This window comes from Heliangelus exortis, chromosome 1 (genome assembly GCF_036169615.1).
Source record: "Heliangelus exortis chromosome 1, bHelExo1.hap1, whole genome shotgun sequence".
In the NCBI taxonomy this organism is placed as follows: domain Eukaryota; kingdom Metazoa; phylum Chordata; class Aves; order Apodiformes; family Trochilidae; genus Heliangelus; species Heliangelus exortis.
The window spans coordinates 23,407,470-23,428,746 of NC_092422.1; the positions used below are offsets into that span (position 1 = coordinate 23,407,470).

The window sequence follows — 21,277 nt, forward strand, 5'->3', positions numbered from 1 at the left end:
CCAAATGGAAATTAAAATAATTTATAAGCAGAGGCCTTTTTCTCTACATGTTAATATTTTATCAGTTTATTCTTAAGAAGTTACAGAAGTTAATATGCAGAGGCTGTTTTCTTTTATCTATTGTGTATTAAGTTTCTTTGACTTAAATAGATAGATAATTATTTAGATAAATAGTGAACTAAGCCAAATGCAAAAAAGAATTAATTAAAAAACATTCTATCCTGAACCAGGTATGGATTATTCTATTTGAATCTTTGATACTTTCAGAATGTCTAAATGTCTTTAAATCTGAAACTGTTGGGTAATTGAAACTTGTTTTAGTGAATTTGAATGATAAAAAATATACATTACAGATATTCTATGGAATTTCTAAAACCACGGAGCTTTAATAACTAATTTTTGATCATTTATTGCAGGTCTGGTTTGTATGAAGTCAAGTACTTCAGTGGTTGAACTTGTTATGCTTCTTTGTTCCCAGGTAAGACATTCTTTGCTTTTCATTGTATTCGTTTCTTTGCATAGTGCTGGGTTAATGGCAGCCTACGAACTGTATTTTACTCTTTCTTTCATTCTTCCATTTTAATATAAGAAAATACAAATTAATCTCATAGCATATAAATTGTAGGGGATTTTTTTACGAGTTCTGCAGTTTCTCTGTCTTCACAGGGTATCCAATTTATATTTGCTTCTTTTTTTTTTAAATGTTTATGGATGTACATTATACACCTTTCAGTGTATGAACTCTCTGTCAAGCCAGTTGTTCTTTAGAATACATAAATAGGATACTGTTGTCAAAGTTTTGTGTTGAAATCTGTCTTTGAATTAGTAATTTTTAAAACCTTACTTTGTGGTGACTTTATTTCTTCTGATATACGTGACATAACTTACTGAATAGTTTATATAGCTGTCATTATATAAAAAGCAGAGGAATGTGGTTTAGGTAGCCCTCAGAAACTGTCAGAAATGGTATTTCTGGTGAAATATGCTGTGGTTAATTACTGGGGTTTTAGCATGGCAGTAATGGGCTTCTCATAAATGTGAACTAATTAGCATTTCAAATTGCCTTTGAAAAGTAAAATATTCAAAACTAAATTAATTTTACTGGCTTTATTTTTTATGTCTAAATTTAATTTGGTTTTGACATGTAATTTGCCAATTTCATCATATTTAAGAATTTTCCTTATTTTGTTAAAAATAAGAAAAATTCAGTGGCCTAAAAAATCCAAATAACTTCAAGCTTTTACACTTCTCCCAAGACTTACTAAAAACATTTCATTTAAAAAGGTCCCCACAGATTCACAATACCACTTAAACTCAAACCAACTTCGTATATAAAATGCCTGGGTTAACTTCTTATTTTGTATTCAAGGAAAATGACTTGTTTGTAGCTTTACTTGAACAATCACTGCTTCACATGCACCAAAAATGTAATGAAAACAAATTAGTTTCTAGGGGTAATTGAAATCCAGACCCAGTTTTGAGGAATCTGTCTGAAAACAATTAACATTTACAACTGAATTTGGGGGAGGGGGTTCCAACTTACCTGCTGTATGCTGGTCTGGAGGTTCCATTTCTTCAAGCTTGTGTCATAAGGAAATCATTAGATCTTGTTTTCTTTTTTTTTTTTTTTTTTCCTTTCCTTTTTTTTTTTTTCTTCCTCTTTTAGCCAGGGTTCATGTTGGTTAGGAAAAAATAAAAGAAAAATACATCCCTGGCAGGAATCCTCAGTGGAGTCTGAACTTCAAACCCTCTCCAGCAGGGCACTTGAAAAATTTGTTACCTAGTGGTGAAGTCCTGGGTTCCAGGAAAATTCCGTAAGATCTATTGTGGCTTTTGAGCTCTATGTTCCTATCATGCTATTTTTTTTTTTCTTTTTTTAAATTTTTTTTTATATAGCAGCTTTTGAAACATTTTGTTGAGGGAAGGAATAACTTACAGACCTTTCTTTCCTAGCCTTTGGTTTGACTGCAGTTCTGAGAAATAAAGTGGAATGTAGCATTAGGGTATAGTGTCTTTGATGGCCTCATCATCTAATCATAGGTTTAACATTACTCATTTGCTGGCTCCAGGAATTCCTGCCATTAAGGGCCCTAGAGATGAAACTTTGCCTCAAATATTGATTGAGAGGAAGCGAGAGAAATTTAAGCTCTTTCTGCAATGCATTTTCTTTAGACATCCCAGTAAAGCTATGTAACAAATGCAGCTAAATAATGTTTGTTATTTGTCTAACTATTATACATGTTCTTTATTATTTCAAATTATTTGACTAATTTAAAAACAAGATTCATTTTATACATGAAATATAGTGAAGAGCCTAATCGTTTTGAAGTGTTTAACATTTCTTAATAATCTTCTGTGTTTGCTTGGGAGACCTATTTTTGATCTACTCAGTTACTCAGGGAAATTGCAAGCTTTTAGTTTTTATAACCCCTCTGATACTTCAGGGTTGTTTCTTTATCATCTCAATAAGAAAGCTTTTGTGTCTTGATGTCCATTTATGACTGAATACTTCATCAGCTAATTCTGAAATTGGTGGTGGTTGTGATGTTAGATGTTTACACAAGAATTGTCCAACAGGGGGCTGTAGTGGTGCGAATTGTGTTCTCTCATCTTCCTAACTACAAAAACTCTGCTTCTTTAAGCTGCATCTACAAAGAATATTGTATTTAATCCTACAGGTGTGCTAAGCAATCGGGCCTGTAGTTCTATTAATCTGTCTGGAAAAAAAATTGTTACTTTTTCTGCTTACATTTTAAAACTACTTGTCAAAAGAAAACAGGAGGTAAATGCTATAAAAATATTAATCCATAAGATGGCTAGAAGAAAATGGCAGAGACAGATGCCATAATCCAGCCTATAGTTAATTTGGAATTAGGATTTTAGGAGATGTTGGCAGCATATGAGGTTAACTCATCTCTGTAAAAAAAGAGATAGTGCTGAGTTTTTCCATATGATAAATCGTGTAACATGAACTGGAAAGACTGTATAAAAGTACTGCACTTTTTCAGTAATCCTAAGGCTTTTCTTCCTAACATGGGTAAATCCTGCATATTCAAATTGAATGACATTTTACAGATTATGTGGGGAAATTTGAAACTCAAAAGATAGATTACGATATTAAAAACCTTTGAAAAGTACAACTATGTTTGCACAGAACAGAGTAACTTCAGACATTAAAAAGGAAAGGGAAATGCGAAGTTTGTTTTCCTTTCATTTGCTACAGCAAATTAGATGCTTTTATGCTCTTTATGTTGGGAATTCCATGTTAACGACTACAGATTAGCAAGGATGTCAGAATTTTTTTTCTTATCTGAGCTCCTGAATAAAATCAACATTGCCAGCAGTTCACGTCCAAGGTATGGTCTAAATTTACATGAAATATCACATTACAAATGTCTGAAGGTACATGTCATGGATAATTCAGTTCAGATGGGCAGTCTTTTAGACTCTGAGGGATATGCAATCAAGCCTTTCCCCCAAAGGAATTTGGAGTTTCTGTGAAAAATACATTTTAAGTTTTAAAGGAACTCCTGTAGGGATAGTGCATCATTTGTGGGTTTGCTGAAGAACAAAAAATTCTACACTTTGTATTTTCAGAATCTTTCTTGTGCTGCAGCTAGATCCCTGCACCCATTTTATTCTTTTCCCAGGATCGCCTACTTCACTAGATTAAAATTTAGGCTAATTTGAAAGCTTTTTATTTATTTCTTTGCAAGCCAAAAGCATACATCTATACTTGAAATATATTTTAAAAATATAATTGATAGTAAACATACAGTGATTTTCACTTTTCACAAACTAGGAATTTGCATTTGGATTTAGTCTGTTTTAACATAAAACGGATGAAGATGTGTTATGTTTGACAAGATCTGTGCTTGATTAGATGGTCTTTGTTCCCCAGCCTAAGTTGAGCTAGTCACAGCTGTGTTGCTGTTGGAGTGGCAGATTTCTTCAATAAACCATACAATTTAAAAAAAAAAATACATTATTTTTGCAGTGTAGTTCCTTCATACATCAGATTTAGGTTTCAATTACTTTTTTCTTTTTTTTTCTTTTTTTTTTTCCTAGCCAAAACACTACAATAGTTTCTAATTGCTTCCAGATCTTTTGCAGGTTTGTTGTTTTTTTTTTTTCCTTTGGGGAGACAGCTTCTGCAGAAACTGAAAGATGTTATCCCGAAAGAGTTTTATCTCATGCTGCTTGTATTTTTCTGAATCTTATCTATTAACACGGGAAACGTATTTTCTCAAACACAAAATATTGCCTTTATATTTAAGATATCTTGCTACTTCACTTGTTTAAAAATACAACTTATAATGAATAAATGGTTAATTTAGGAAATAATTCTATGTCATTTATGATTGTAGAATACATGTAGAATGTACATGTATCCCCACATACTGAAAGTTTGATCAGTACTGTAGTTCAGGAACCTCCAAAGGAAAAACAAAACCTAGAATGAAAAAATTTCACTTCTGAATCACTCTGTTGAGGAAGTTTTATTTTATATTCTGTCCTTTATAAACAGGCTTTATTAGAAAAACTGCATGAAGAGTGAGGAAAAGGATATACATAACCAGGAAGCTCTTAAAATTGGCAATTAAAACAAACAAACAAAAAAAAATTCTCAAATAAAGGATAGCACATAACCCCTTTTATAATGAGGCTTAAAGGAGATTCTGTAAATTGTTTACTTTTATGAAAAATTGAAGAACTTGAAGTGCTGTAAATAAAGCAAACTCTACTGAGAGCATATCCATAGCTTGACAGATGCCTGTATATAATAAATGAGAAAACTGAGCTTCAGCTAAGCCTTTCAAACATTGCTTACAGTGTGAGCCTCATAAATGAGTTGTGTCTGTCCACATTGTTTTATCTATTAACCTGGAAACTTAGAAGCTGCTTGGGCTGAGTCCAGTCTGTCTCTCCATATCACAGGCAGCCATTCAGTACATAATTAATCAAAAAAAGATCTGTGAAGGATTTGCTGCCATGCAGCACAGTCCATAAAACACTTTCCAGCAGTTCGACACATGTAAAACATGGTAGTTGTACACTACTATATATGCTCTAGCAATCAAAAATATAAAGTGGCAAAATGAGAGGTTGGGAGGGGAAGGAGAAGAAGTGCATTCATTGACTGTTGTCCTAAAGGGGTATGAAAAAAATTGAAACAATATCAAGAAATCACTCCCACTCAAGAAAAGATGGAAAGATAAGCAACCAGACAAAAAGCCCCAAACAGATGTGCCTTGTCAGTGCAAATTCAAAGGAAATTCCCACTGAGAAAACTTGGTGATAGGCTTAGCTCTGAGGGTATAGGAAGACTCATCAAGCAGGCACTGTAGAGATTTCAGTACACACTAGCACACCTAAATGTGCATTCTGCCTCAGAGTATGGGGTAGCCCTTGGGCTTCAGAATCTGACAGCTGGCCAACAGAGAAACCAAACAGAAAGAGAAATCCGTTTCTGGTCACTGCAGTTAACCAGAAGAAGCCCTGAAATTTGTGATTCATACAATAGAAACACAATCTATGCTTCTTGATGCTAAACAAACTCCATTCAAGCTTTATAGGAAAGTTATAGTTCTCCAAATCCCCACTACAGTGCTTCTTATCAAGCACCATCCTTATGGATATCTTACCATCTTAAGACAGCTTTATTTCTTTATTACAGAAATATGTCTATATTTATATGTCTATTTTACGTTTTAATTTTATACATTAGAAACTTTTTAATTTTCATTATAGATTTATTTGTAGAATTTTTATATCAGTTTACTCTTGTTGTCAGTATTAGATTCAACTTTAATTATACTTATTGGTCTTTATTTCCTCCAGAGGTATTCCTAGAGTTCTCAAGCTCCTGAAGTTTTGTTTAATAAGTGATATCTCTTTCAGAGTAAATGTAATACTAGTACACTAACAGAATGTTTGTTAGTTGTTATTTTGACACCAAATGCAGTAGGAAGGCTGAAGACAAGTTAAATAATGACTGCATCTTTTAAATCTAAAGAATAATGAACCTAGAACTCAATCTACTTAGGAACTTAAGTCTGTTGTGAAATTAAGATTGGTAATGCAAATTCCTATGGATGTGTAGTTTTTAAAATCTTTTTTTCTAATCATGAAACATGTTGGATGCTTTACCTTCCATTTGTCCTGTTGGATTATCCACCATCTCTCTACTTACACCAGTACAAAAAGGAAGAAAAAATGCTGTGTATCATATCCTGCAAAAATCCAAATGAAAATTTGTTGCAGAAGAGGACACATGGAAACACACAGAAACTCATTGTTTCAATAATACATTTTCCAAGCATATGTTGAAAACATTTATCCTAACAAAGCTCTGCATTTCATAGAATCATCACAGTTGGAAGAGACCTTCAAAATGATCAAGTCCAGCCTTCAGCCCTTCATCCCTGTAACCACTAAACAGTCTCCGAGAGTGTCACAGCTATCCTTGTTTTTAATATCTCCATAGCCAGCACTCCACCACCTCCTTTGGGATGCTGTTCCAATGCTTCACCCCTCTTTAACTGAAGAAATCTTTTCTAATATTCAATCTGAACCTCCCTTGGTGCAACTTGAACCCATTACCTCTTGTCCTGTCACTAATCACTAGGGAGAAGAATCCAACACCTGCCTCACTACAACCTCCCTTCAGGCATTTGTAGAGAACAATAAGGTCTCTCCTCAACCTCCCCTTCTCCAGGCTGAGCAGCCCCAACTACTTCAGCCTCTCCTCTTAAACCTGTTGTCCAGATCCCTAATCATCCTACTTGCCCTTTCCTGTACCCTCTCCAGCACCTCCATGTCCTTCCTATACTGTTGTGCCCACAGCTGCACACAGAACTTGAGGTGTAGCCTCCAAGATGGAGGACAAGGGTAAGATCACCTCCTCAGTCCTGCTGATCACCCTGTTCCTGATACAGTCCAGGATGCTGTTGGCTTTCTTGGCCACCTGGGCACACTACAGGCTCATGTCCAGGCGGCTGTCAGGCAACACCCCCACGTCCCTCTCTGCTGGGCAGCTCTCCAGCCACTCCTCCCCAAGCCTGTAGTGCTGCTAGGAGTTGTTGTGGCCAAAATGCAAGACCCAACATTTGGCCTTGATACTCATACAATTGGCCTTGGCCCATTGATCAGGCCTATACAGATCCCTCTGCAGAACCTCCCCACCCTCAGGCAGATTCACACTTCCACCCCAGTTTAATGTCATCTGTGAACTTACTGAGGGTGCACTCTGTCACCTTGTCCAGATCATCAAGATGTTAAACAGGAGAAGCCCCAGCACTAACTCCTGGAGAACACCAGTCATGACTGGCTGCCAGCTGGATTTAACTACATTTTACACAATTCTTTAGGCTCGGCCACGCAATCAGTTTATAATCCAGCAAAACGAATGTGCATCCAAGCCACGAGCAGCCATCTTCTCAAGGAGAATCCTGTCAGAAACTATGTCAAAGGTCTTGCTAAAGTCAAAGTAGACAACATGCACAGTTCTTCCCTGATCCAACAAGCAGGTCATCATGCCACAGGAAGAGATCAGTTTAGTCAAACAGGACCTGCCCTTCATGAACCCTGCTTACTTGGCCTTATCACCTGGGTTGTCCTGCATGTACTGCATAATGGTACTCAGGATGATCTGCTTCACCAGCTTCCCTGGTACTGAAGGGAAGAACTAATAGGCCTGTAATTTCATGGACCATCTTTCTGACTCTTCCTATTGTATGGGGGATAATGTAATCTGATTTCTAATCTGCTGGTACCTCTGCAGTTAGCCATACTGATAAATAATGGAAAGTGTCTTGGTGAGCATCCCTACCAGCTCTTTCAGCACTCTTGGTTGTATCCCATCTGGCTTTGTAGGTTTGTGCACATCCTCCTGGGTTGTGGGGGGATTCATTCTGCTCCCAGTCCCTCTCTCCTATCTTAGGGAGTTGTATTCCTGCTATATAACCAGTCCTGTTACTAAAGACTGGGCAAAGAATTCATTAAGTACCTCAGCTTTTTCCTCATCCTTTATATCTCTTCCTGTGTTCAGGAGGGGATAGAGTGTCTCCCTGGTTTTCCTTTGATTGTAAATGTATTTCTAGAAACTTTTCCTGTCATCCTTTACCATAGAGGCTAGATTAATTTCTAGCCGGGCTTTGGATCCTCTAATTATCTACCTGCACAGCCTCACAACATTTTTGTAGTTGTTATGAGTGGCCAGCCCCTTCCTCCAAAGGCCATAAACTCTCTTCTTCTCCCTCAGTGCCAGCCAAAGCTCCCTATTCATCCAGGCTGCTCATCTACACCTCCATCTCTCCTTGTGGCACATGGAGATGGCCTACTCCTTTGCCTTCAAGACTTCCTGAAGAGCATCCAGACTTCCTAGGGTCCTATACCCTTCAGAACCTATCTCCTGTGCTGCTTCTGTTCCTCAGTTTCTTCTCTGCTAATCCTGATTTTTTACCAGTGCTGATATTTAAAAGACTAACTCACAAACACATCTGAAAGCTGTTCAGACTGTTGTTTCCTCATTTAAGCTGGCTGAAAGCCAGAAATACCCAAAGAGAAGGCTTCAGGATTGCAAATTTGGGAGCACAAACAAGAGGAGAGAAAATGCCACTTGAATTTTAATGACAACAAGCTATAAATTCAGATCTCTACATCTGATAGAATGATACTCCTAGGCTGCAGTTTCAATGGTCAGCTTAGACTTCTCTCTGGCCCATATCACCCTGTTAGAGCTATCAGATCATCACCACACCTAGCTCCATGTTCCTGCTCACTCTCTTTCACCACTACATGCAGTCGTGGAAACAGTCACATCTAAATAAAAAGTAACTGGATAAAATAGTAATTGTTGAGTGATCATACTTCTAGAGTAGCCATGAAAGCAGAAACTCATAGCAGGTCGCATGACTGGGGCTGTAGGAAAAAAAGGCTGTCTCTGTCACAGTCAAGAAAAACGATTGGCAGTTGATGGGAATAAGTTAGATAGAAAAAATTCCCATAGATTGTCATACATTAGACAAAGTGCTGGAAAGCTGTATGAAAATACTAGTCATTTAGCTCCAATTTGAGATTTTGTAACTTTGCTTTTTGCCATAGGTTCAAATTTAAGCTCAATAATGTCTTTGTAGCTGAAGTGTGTACTTTCTCTAATACTGTCATATTTGCTATAGAAAAGTCCATCAAGAAAGAAACATTTCTACTGTGTCCTTATTCATTATCAAATATGGTACAGCTTAAACATGTGCTTATCTTCTGATGTTGATTTAGGGCTCTTCACAATCCAGAATATGGCCTACACAAATAGGTTGTTAAACATATTTAGTATAATCTCCCAACCCAGTCATGAATTCCAACGCAAGCTAAAGGGGAAATAGAAAATTTTTCCCTTTATATTTTTTTTTTCTCTAGAGATAAAGTGGTTTGTAGGGGTGAGGTAGTTTTTGGTTTGGTTTGGTTTTCCCCTGGTGTTTCTTACTTGTTTTATTGAATTCTGGAAGTTTTCCAAAATATTATGACTTTGCAATTATATTTTTTTCCCCACCAAAGGGATATTTAAGAATTTTCTTGCATCAATTCCTTGTCTATGTATGGAATGCCTTCCAGTCCAAACTCAGTCTTTACCTCTTGGTCATATTCTTCTGATAAACTGGAGATCAAATGGAGACCATCAGTTCTTTCCTACTTGCTGGGCAATTTTACTTTCTTGATTATTCTATGAGATATCTTTCCATATCCCAGTACACTCAGATAACTACTTCTCTGTTTTGCCTTTGGTAATAAGCAGGGTCTCTTCCTCAATATCTTATTTATACCAGAGTCAATCTAGAACTTCTGGTCCTTTCTCTTGGCTGTCCTTCTCAGAGTGTTTTTGCCAAAAAATGCCAAAGGTACATTTATTACCCATCAGTGAGATGCTGAACTGAACCTCTTGCAGATTCATGTTAAAACAGTCAAGATCAGAAAACTGTAAGAATTTATTTCCCCATATCCTAATATGGTTGTTGCCTACAACTGAGAGGGATCTTAAATCTGAGAAAAATACCCCAAAAAATTGAGTTGGTACTTCTTAAAGGGCTGAGAAAGGGTGCAATAGCTTGTTAATAGAGACCATCATTATTAATATATTTACCATACTTTTGAAGGGGTTCACTATGTGTATATATATATATATGTATATATATACATATACATATATAATGGAGAAAATAGTGTGTTTTGGTAGACTTCTGATTAGTTATTCACCTCTAACATCAAAGACTGGTAGAGTCATAAATGGTATGGCTTTTAGGAATAATAGCCATACATTGCAGCACATGTTGTTAATAATAATTTCAGTCTCTTAAATGAAGAACTATTTTTCCAGTCAGGAAGCAAGCTCTTAAAGTTGTGGAGATGTGTGTGTCTTCTAACACATACCTTCTGTCTTTATTAGAATTTCTGCAAGGTGATGAAGGTTAATATTATATCATCTAAATAAATTTGCCCAGTTCCCTAGTGTTGTTTGGATAATGTACATGTTTTTGCAATATGGATTTGTTTTTTCTTTTCTTCTAAGATACCAATGAAATGTTCCTCTGGGAATATTTTACTTCATTACCAAGACAATTTTGGCAGTTACCACACGTGAATAGTAAGGCATTGTCTGTGTTTTCAAGAAAGCAAAAAATTAACATGTTACTCTAAGTCAAGAAAATAGAAGAAAAAAAGAGACTTTAGTCTTGTGAAAGTGAAATCTAAAGCTTCCCATTACTTTTGCTGCATTGTTAAAGTCATATTCACATAAATAGTGTGGTGAAAAAATCACATTCTTTTCCTCTCTGTGATTTGGCCAGAAGCCCAGTGTATTCCATTACTTTCAGATTTGCCTTCCAGGAGGATGTTGTCAGTCATTCTGCAACTTCCTTATTGTGGGAAATAGATGCTTTTAAAATGGATGACCTATCATAAAACCCTAAAATTGATCCCAAATTTACTTGAAAGAGTAAACCAAAAATATGTTCTATTTATCATGTATCAGCAGTATAAGTGTGAGTGTGAGAGAAGAACTGAGGCAGTAAGTTCAGAATTCTTATCTCTGATTCTCATTCCAAGCAATAAAGTTTTAAGGCTCCAGTATCTTTAGGTAAATTCTTTTAGAAATTATAGGACCATCCCTGTGGTCTTAAAAACTGTATAAACATTTCAATCATATATGAGTAATCTGCTCAAAAATTTATGAGTCTGTATCTTGAAATCATTTGGGTTTCCCTGTTTACCTGGATTTAGTGGACATGATTTTCTGCAGTAAGGAAACATTTCCTTCAACCTTGTAATATTTTCTTTGAATCTTCCCTCTTAAATGAAATAAAGCAAGTCATTGGTGATTTTAGAAGGTAACTTCACGGCCTGGAGTTCAAACCCAAGCTAAATTGCGCGCATGTTGTGAATTGCAAACACATTTTTATAAAATTTCCACTGCCTTCTCCTGATAAAAGGTAGCACCTGTTTAGCTCTGCACAAGACTTTTCTCCAAACTTACTCAAGAATCAAGAAGGAAGTGAATCAATATAATAGAATTTCATCTATCTCAGTAAGTTATGGTTAAGATAGCTCAATTGAAGAATTCAGGTATCAACTCAGTTATTCTTGGTCAGAGATGTGCATTGCTGGCACTAATAGTCATCCCCCTAGCGCAGTCAAGCAGAAGCCCTAAGGAGAGAAAATTCAACACATTCTTCTTGCATATCAAAAATTATCTGGCACACAATTTTGTCAAAGTCTTCCATTACTTCAGCAGGTAATTAGCATCAGTATTTTGAGGCAGGGAAAAGAACCCCAGCTCTTGTTTTCAAGCCTAGAATACTCAGAATATGAACTACCTAAACCACCTTAGATGTAGAGTAGTCATTCAAGCACTTAGCAACCAATGCACCACATAGTTATCCTGTGATCCTACTTGGCTGGAGCATAAATTTTCCAACCACCCTCACTGTTTCCATTACAGTGCATATTTATCTTTTTGCTTCTTACATCTTGAGGGTGAGAAAGTTTATCTGCAAAATCCAAGATAAAATATACAAAATTGTTTCCCATTCTCTGAGCATGTAATTTCACATCTTAATCCAGTTCTTAATGTGTATGCAGTGGTCTGAATGACTATTGCAATGGTGACTGCCATGCCAGCATTTCCAAGTATTTCCGTTTCTTTTTTGAGCCTTTCAAAAGAAACTGTGGGGGGAAAAAACCCAAAAACAGATTACTTCTCACAAGTACTGTGCACCTCTCAGGATCATTAATCTGTTATAATAATTTATGACTAAAATTGAGTAGTAATAATTATTCCTTTATTTCTGGATTAATGGAGCATTGGGAGTTTGTAGTAGCAAGACGGTAGTGAGGCAATCCTGATTTCTTTCTGGTTCTGCATCATTATGTTTATCACTAATTTTTGTTAGATAGTTGGGCAGGTTTCACACATTTTTGTCATGATTAATTGCTTTGGATAAATTGATGAGATTTCCCATCTATGTAGTTATAAGAAGAGATTTATTTACTTCCACATACATATCAAATGGCTCTTTAGGTACCTTAAGATATCTCTCCTGAGATCCAGTTAGCCCTTTTGGATGGTCTGCCATCTCAAGATGTTTGCACTGAGCAGGAAGATCTGACAAAAGGCTTGCATAATTACCTTTTTTTAATACTTTTATTTTCCTCTTTTTTGTCTTCTTTTCTGAACTGTGGTCACACCAGTTCTGCTTTCCCAAACACAGTCATAGCAGGTTGCGGTGCAGGAAAGCATCATAAAAGAAAATGCTAATACGGGGTTTTATAGTGTACGTGGAAAGGCTTTGGCTAAAAAAATTAAATTCTACACCTCTAATACTCTTTCTAACCCATGCTATTTTTTCTTAAAATGGCTCTAGGTGCCTATATTTATATTAAATCTTTTCCTTCTTGGTTTCTCATAGTGATTTTACTGTAAGGTGATTTTGTTGCTTCCAATAATTAGGTCATTAGGCTTGCTTCAGTTACTGATTTGGAAAAGAACAAAATCGGCAGCACTGAAGAAAAAATCTTTCACAGTGGTTAATTTTTTAACTCACAAAAGTGTGTTAGAGCCTTGAGTGCTGATACTCTGTGAATTACTTGATCAAATCAGTGAATTTTCATAATATCAGTACCAAACACTTTCCTAATTTGTGAGCAGCTTTCAGAACTATTCCTTAAGAAAATTTCCTTCTCTGTGCAAAGCTTTTTTTTTTTTTTTTTCCCCATATGAAGAAACAAGCATTGAGAATTTCTGCCTTTTCTGCCTTATTTTTTGTTGTGGAATAAACAAAATGTAAAAATGTAAAGCATAATAGTTCTATAACTGTAACTCTCTTTACCCATTTTTGTTTATTGCATGAAGTCACAGACTAGAAAATTCTATTCTAAACAGCAATCCAGCTATTGTACTTATGGGGTTTTTTTCATTCTTTTGCGTTTTTTTTTCTGTATGATGAAAAGGAAATGTTTATTATTCCTAAATAACAGTTTTCAGGAATTATCCCAAAATAAATGAATCTTGCTAGAGAGATATCTTGACCTTTTTTCATCTGAAGTATCAGAAGACTGTTGGTGTGATAGAGGCAGTGGGTTGTATGGAAAAAAGCTGTTTATGATGCACTGAGAATTCAGTGGTATATGAAGTAAAAGTTCTTATCCTTTAATATATATTAATCGGTTTGAATCAATTTTGAAAGTTTATTTTGGAAACATATATTAATGGTAAAATATTTTTTAAAACTCTGTTTGTTATTAGAGACTTTTTGCTTCGTTAATAATGGGGAAGAAACAAAGACTGAACTCAAGGAGAGATGAATGGTGCACAGGTTGTTGGCTTCCCTATATTATAAAATGTACAAGCTGTACATTGTACTGTGAAACAAAGTGAAGAAACTACTGCTGCCAAAATTTGTTGCATGTAGTATGCTCATAGGGCAATTGTATGAATTGGAGAAACAGGATAGGAAACTAAAACTCACTTGAATGTGAAACAGAAAATATGGCCACATAAAATGTATTTGAAAGTCAGAATGAATTACATTTTTTAAGTGATCAGGTAATTCTTCTTATTACAAAAAAAAAAAAAAAAAAATAGAGAGAGAGAATCATTAAATTAGGAAGGTATTGAGAAGCTTAGCCTAAATTCAAGCTTCTTAGAAAGTCATCAGGGTCACTTTCAGAAATGTGGTTTAAAATCATTGGATTTTGATCATGTTATATTTTATCTTCATAGGAATGGCAAAATTCTATTCAGAAGAATGCAGGACTTGCATTTATTGAGCTCATCAATGAAGGAAGGTAATTAATTTTAAAGCTTTTGAACAAGTAGTCATTTTGTATTTATTCCATTGGGTGCTTCCTTACCATCTGTTCTAAAAAAATTGCGAAAAGGCCATTTAAATTAAGATTTTTATTGTATAGATACTTTTATAGTAAATATTTACTTTGGAACTGTGTAAATTGTGAAAATTTTGTTTATTGAAAGAAGGAAATAGTGCTCCCATGAACTCTACATAGGTTTGGGTTTATTTGAGATTTGAACTACCATTTTCTCGAGCAGCAAGAATGTTTTACCCAGGGAATGCCAAGGAGCCAGATCTGTAAACCCATCTGCTGCTCCATCTGTTTTAGGAGCACAACATTCATTGTACAGATGCATTTCTCTATATTATCATTTAATGAAAAATTATCTAGAATTTCAGGTCCAATTTGAGTCCTGTAAAACACTCAGGACATTATGTTTATGAAACCTGCCTGTCTTTTGCAAAATTATAAGATATTTTGTTATCATTTGTCAAATAATTTTAGTGCGTGCTTCTGCTCTGTGCAGTGTTTGTCCCTACTTCCATCCAGCAAGCTGGGCAGTAAAGGGGGACTCTTTGGCCTTCCTGGTAGTGCAATGCCAAAGACAAATGGAGTCACTTGTGTAGTGTGTGTGACTTGTACTGGCCAGGACATTTCACCCATTTGAATCTAGATGTCTTCATACGAGCAACTGAAAACAAACTAAAAAAAAAATATATAGCAATATGCCCATCCAAGAGATGTCAATTTATATGTGGTTGCTTTTTTCACCAGTGTTATTTCTTTACCAAAGTAAAATATCAAACCTCTTTATTTTCAGGTATTTTTTGTCTAGCTGATATTTCAGTTAATTCATGCATTCCTTTGGAATGAAGTTTAGAAAACACCAGAGCATAGAAATATAGGAATTTGAGTATAAGGAAAACAGGAGCATGTAGCTTATTACTCAGTTTTTTTATTGGTGTAAAATCTCTTAGATTCCCTGTGCAAACTGAAGTTGCACCACAAGAAAGCAGTTGGAAATGTAGTCTTTTCATTGAAAATCTTGCTATGAATTGTCAGTATGAGTTTATGGCATAACAGGGCTCACCTGAGAGGGTCATACAGTGCACATTGTACAATAAATACTGCATGGTAATAGGCTGAATAATTACAATAATCTTACGCTCTTGGATACTAATACACAATCCCATTCTGGCCTTTTTTTCTTTTGTCAGCCAGACTAGGGAGTTCAGATATTATTGCATGCTTCTATTGATAAAACACTCATTCTGAACATCTACATCTGCATACTTTTAGTGCTCAGTTATTAATATATCAATGAACACTTTACTCCCCTCTAACAGTAGCTTTTCAAAACAAAATAGTATTGCTTAAATCCAATCAAAAGAATGGATTAAATCCATTCTGAACTGTTGCTTAAATCCAGTCAAAGGAATGTCTAATCAGACTGCCCTTAGACACGTTCCTACTTTTGTCAGAAGGGTGTTTCAGAACAAGTATGTGTGTGGTACTTGAGCCCACTTTTTAGCAATCACCCCATTTGTTTTTAATTAACCCTTTTGGGTATAAAGATAACAATCCTCTAACTGGAAATTGTTATAAATATTTATTCTGCTTAATAGCTGAAGTTGTGAATGCAATTCATCAATCATAGCTAGAGAATGCAATTGTGCAGTTGTCAACAATTAACAGGACATAAACAGTTGATGAATGTGCAGCTGAATTAAAGTGCTCCCTAGGATAACCTGAAATTATAAACTGGATCATTTAAAAGAATCTAACAAAGGATCTTTATAATTAAAACAAAGCAGGGTTAATGGGATGTAAAATTGCATATAATTGCTGTGCAATAATGATTGAATTTTAAATTATTAAAAGCAAAATGAAGAGTAAGAATATTTTGAAGGTCTTTCTGTGTAAGATTTTGAGATCCTGGGTAATAAATCAACAGTTTCAAGGAACCTTTTTCTTCTGAGTATGAAGGAAAAGTTTTGGATTTAATGCAGAACATCATAGCTTTAATATCTTCGGGTAGAAGTCTATCTGGTTTACAATATGTATGCCACGAGGTAATTTTCTGAATTCCAAACTGTTGTTGCTTCTGCTTGAAATAATTCAAGTGCTTTTCTGATTTCTGACTTTGCTAGAAATGTTCTGAAATAAAATATTTCAGCTTAGTTATAGTAAAAAAAAGACATTTATATTCTGGTAAATTTTAATAAATTGCATTTTTAGCTGAAATCTGCTGATTTACTCTATTTGTTTCTGCTTTTTTTTTTTTTTTTTTTTTTTTTTTAAATGCTGTTTTGTTAGGAAGGTCTGAATGACACAAACTGGTAGAATTCAGCATGTGAACACTGATACAGCATTCTTATCACATACTCTTATCACAATTTTTAGTATAATGGAGTATTTGACTATTGATTTAAATTATTCCTCTTAAGGAAAATACATACAAAGATAATTAATTTGGAAGCTCAGAATAACACTGTCTGTAATATATCTGAAAGACACAGAGACATCCTGGTTATGATCTTGACTTTTATGCTTCTTTTTAATCAGTCTTGATGATTATGTGATCTTGAGGGCACCACATATGTCAAGAGCTTCACTGATAGCAGCTTAATTAGGATTTTTGATTTACATTATGGTATACACACAAGTAAGCTTCTTAATTTAAGACCTGGATGCATCTGCATTGTTAGCTGTAAAAGCACACATTAAAAGAGGTCTTTAGGAATGATGTGGGAGGAAGATTACAGCCAGCATTTAAGAGGGGTGGTGATGGATGAGGTGTAAAGAAAAGGGTGCAGGGTGACAAGAACAAGATACAAGATCGGAGCACCCATCTCAGGTAAATACATTCACAAATGCACACAAACTAGTGCATACTAGTTGCAAAAATGCAAAATGCATACTGCAAACTAGTAGTAGGAGTTACTCTGTGTGCAATTACAAAACTATGACACCACTGGAATGGATGAGGTTTGATGGGACAGCCTGCACTGCATGACAGAAGTGCTGCAATGGGCAGATACAAGTTCCTCAGGAAAGACAGGCAGGGAAAGCAAGGAGGGAGTGTTGTGTTCTCTGTGAAGGAGCAGCTTAGATGTGTGGAGCTGCTCAGTGGGATAGATGACAGAGTGATTGATAAATGCAGAACAGGATGAGAGGAGAGTCCAGTAAGGGTGACATCATTGTGAGACCTTGCTACAGACCACCCATTCAGGGCAACGGAAAGTAAGAAGCATTCTTTAAACAACTTGAGGAAATATCTGGATCACAAATCCCACAAATCCCAGTCCTCATGGGCATATTTAACCTTCCTGACACCCACTGGAAGTGCAACAAGATGGGTTGCATGCAGTCAGGAAGATTTCTGGAGAATGCTGGGGATGACTTCTTGGTACAGGATGAACCAACTAAGAGGAACGCACAGCTGGATCTACTCATTAGCAAGCAAGAATTACTTTTGAATGGTAATTTGCTTTTGGTGGCAATTAATGGTGCCTTTGGCTGTAATTACCTTGAACTACATGGAGTGGAGTTTAAGATCCTGAGGGAAGTGAGGATAGAGAGTAGCAAATTACGAATTTCGTAAATGCAGATTTTAGCTTAATCAGGAAATGCTAGGTAGGATCCAATGGGAGGCAGGTGTTGTTCAAGGGAGCACTGGAAAGGTGGAAGGCCTTCTAGCACAGCATTGTCCAAGTGCAAAACCAGGGAAAAAGTATATGTATCAAGAGACTGGTTTGGCTAATAGGGAAGTCCTAGTAGGTGATGCAAAAAGATGCAAAAAGGAGAATACACAAGAGGTAGTAGGATAGAAGGGTGGAATTTATAAATGTGTGAGCATCTAAGGAGTGTTGTCAGAAAGGCCAACACTCAACTGGAAATGAGACTTGAAAGAGATATCAAGGACAGCAAGAGTTCTACCAGTGCATTAGTAGTAAGAGGCTGAAAAGGAAGATGTGGCCTGATGCTGAATGGGCAAGCCTTGAGAAACTGGTGAAGACTGAGTGAAATAAGGCACTGAGCATCTATCTTATTTGTCACTAAATCACCCATGCCATTACATATCCACCTGTCTAAACCTCCAAACATACTTAAAATTCGCTGGAGACTTTTTTCTTTTAAACTTTGTTTTGTTGGGAAGTTTCACTGATTTCCTAGAATGAATATCAGAATGTTTAAATAGACTGGAAGTTGTGTTTGTTTAAATTTAGATGAACTGCCGATTAAACCCTGAAAGAAGACTAATAAAAACTTACATTCTTTCCATGTTACCTCAACTAGGATTGTTGGGTAACTGCAGCAAATTTTCTTTTGGACATCCTCTTTTGCAGTTTGGCAGTCCTGATATGTTTGGTTTGTGGTAAATGAGCTCATGGTCATTATTCACTGTCTGCAATTCTTAAATGTTCAAACTCTGTATTAAAAGGTATATCTGTGGTGCCATTTCCCTTATTTGATTTATTACATGTGTTTACAGTTGGATCCCTAGATACTCATTGAAGAACTCACTGATTAGTTGGAACCAAGAAGGATGATGGAGAAAGGATGTTGTTCCTTGTTTATGCCTTGCCTATGATCTTGATCATAGGAACAGTGAGATCAGAATAGGGAGCTCACCTGAGACATCCAGGAATGCAAGATACTTGGTCTTGAGACATCATTGTTATTATGTAGCTGAGGGCTACCAGAACACAATTGCAGAATTACCCTTGCTTAGAAAAGACCTTCAAGATCATTGAGTCCAACCATAACCTAACACAGACAAGACCTTAAGCACCATATCCCTAAGCACTATGTCTGTATGACTCATATACCTTCAAGGATGGTGACTGGGCAGCCTGTTCCAATGTCTGACAACTCTTTCACTGAAGAAATTCTTCCTAACATTCAGTCTAGACCTCCCTGGCACAACTTGAGCCCATTACCTCTTGTCCTATCACTTGTAAATTCAGACCAAAACAGACCAATCTTTACAACCTCCTATAAGGTAGCTGTAGAGAGCAATAAGGTCTCCCCTCAGTTTCCACTTCTCCAGGCTAAACAACCCCAGCTCCCTCAGCCACTCTTTGCAAGACTTGTGCTTCAAACCCTGCAGCAGCTTTGTTGCCCTTCTTTGGACACACTCCATCCCTCAATGTCCTTTCTGTAGTGAGGGGGCCAAACTGCACCCAGTACTCAAGGTGCAGCCTCACCAATGCTGAATACAGGGGTAAGATCCCTGGTCCTGCTGGCCACACTACTCCTCATACAGGCCAGGATGCCATTGGCCTTCTTGGCCACCTGAACAACTTGCAAAGGATTCCAGTCTGATGTGCAAAATTCATTATATGGAAATCCAGGCAGAAAATAGCACTGGGGAAACAGTAGCACTCAGATACGATATATAATTAAGAACAAACATGTTTGCTTATTCTATTTTTAACATATGCATCCATATTGCTATATTTTTGCCCTGACCAAGTGTAACTTTTGATTGGAGGAATCCTTTAACACCCATGAGTGGCTGCTTTATGGAAATTCATCCTAAATCTCATCTTCCCTTGGTAGATGATTCCTGCCAGAGATACTTCTATAAAACTGGGCACTGAGTGTCTGTGTTTCTGTTCCAGGTGAGGTGTGAGCTTGAGTTCCCTATTAAATATGTTTTTTGATAATCTCATATTTTTTACTAGAGATGCCTTTGCCCTTTCTCCCTCCAGACTAAGTCAGTTTGTGTTAGACAAAGCATTCATTGTTATGGTAACCATCTCTGGACTTGTGGGGTCAGTATAGCTGGAGCTGTTATATCTGCTAGAGGTATTGAGGCATCCTCTCACCTTTTAGCCTTGTCTGATCAATTCATATCTCAAAGGGGAGGCTGAGTCTGAAACACAGGCCATCTCGGTTGTTAACTGCTGGTCTTGGATGTTTGCTGGATGGTCACTATTTCAAAGAGATGGATTTCTCTTGATTTAGAAAATTCTAATGCAAAATAGCAAATCTTTATGAGAAGTGGAATAGATTCTTTGTAGAGAGCTGTGAATTTCATTGAGTTGGTTGTAGCTTCTGTGGCATTTATGAAACTTTAATAATTAGTTATCCTCAGTGAAGTTTCACTTGCCACGCTGCTCATGGTGTAGTCCAGTAGCCAGTCTTTGCACACTATAATTTCAAACTGTTTTTAGTAGATTCTACATAATTTCCCTTTTGCTAGAAATCAGATGACATTACCTTCTAAAGTTTATAGGGATTTACTTTCAAAGTATGTATAGCAGTACAGCATCTTATAGAACTTCAGACTTCAAGTCAGACCAGTTTATGAATCTTATTAGAGATTCCAAGTGCAATGATAGGTTTCATTTCTTATGAATGCCATTAAGAGTAATAACTCTCAAATAAAAGTGTTTGGTGAAAAAGTGGCATATTTCCAGGCTGCTTCTTGGAAAAATTAAGCTGTGGGCATATGATGAAAGTAACTCAGAGAAACATCTGTTTCCCTGGACATGTGAGTTGGCAGAACTTCAGGAATGAGTAGAGGAAGCAAGACCTTAGCTAAATTATAACAAATGTTCATTTTGTAATCTGTAGTGAAAATTGCTGCTTGAGAATGATCTGCTTTTTTAGTTTATGTCAAATGAAAGGAAGTTTGGGTAACAAGAACAATTGTTTTATCAAGCAGTGTAGCAGCTCTGAGCCTTTTTTGTCTCTGTGTCGGATTATTACAAGAAAGAACTCACTGCAGGATAGCAGTCAGTTTAGAATAGTTGGTGAGATTCAAATTTTCGTTCAGTTCTGGTAGATGTACAAGTAGCTGTTTGTCACAACTTATTCTAATTCACATCTCAATGTATTGCAAACATTTTATCATTTTTACGTTTGGGTATAGCCTTACGACTGTCTCTATTACCAACATTTTTTAAAACAAATTAGTGATTAA

General features: G+C 36.2%; 1 protein-coding gene across 8 annotated transcripts in view; it reads left to right on the forward strand.

The window, feature by feature from the left end:
* Window positions 1–21,277, forward strand: part of NBEA (neurobeachin) — a 460,838-nt gene that overhangs the window by 209,890 nt on the left and 229,671 nt on the right. For all 8 annotated transcript variants that reach the window (XM_071737478.1, XM_071737489.1, XM_071737508.1 and 5 more), the window contains 2 exons: window positions 417–478; window positions 14,273–14,337. In XM_071737478.1, coding sequence (XP_071593579.1) covers window positions 417–478; window positions 14,273–14,337 — 127 coding nt within the window. The remainder of the gene's footprint in view (window positions 1–416; window positions 479–14,272; window positions 14,338–21,277) is intronic.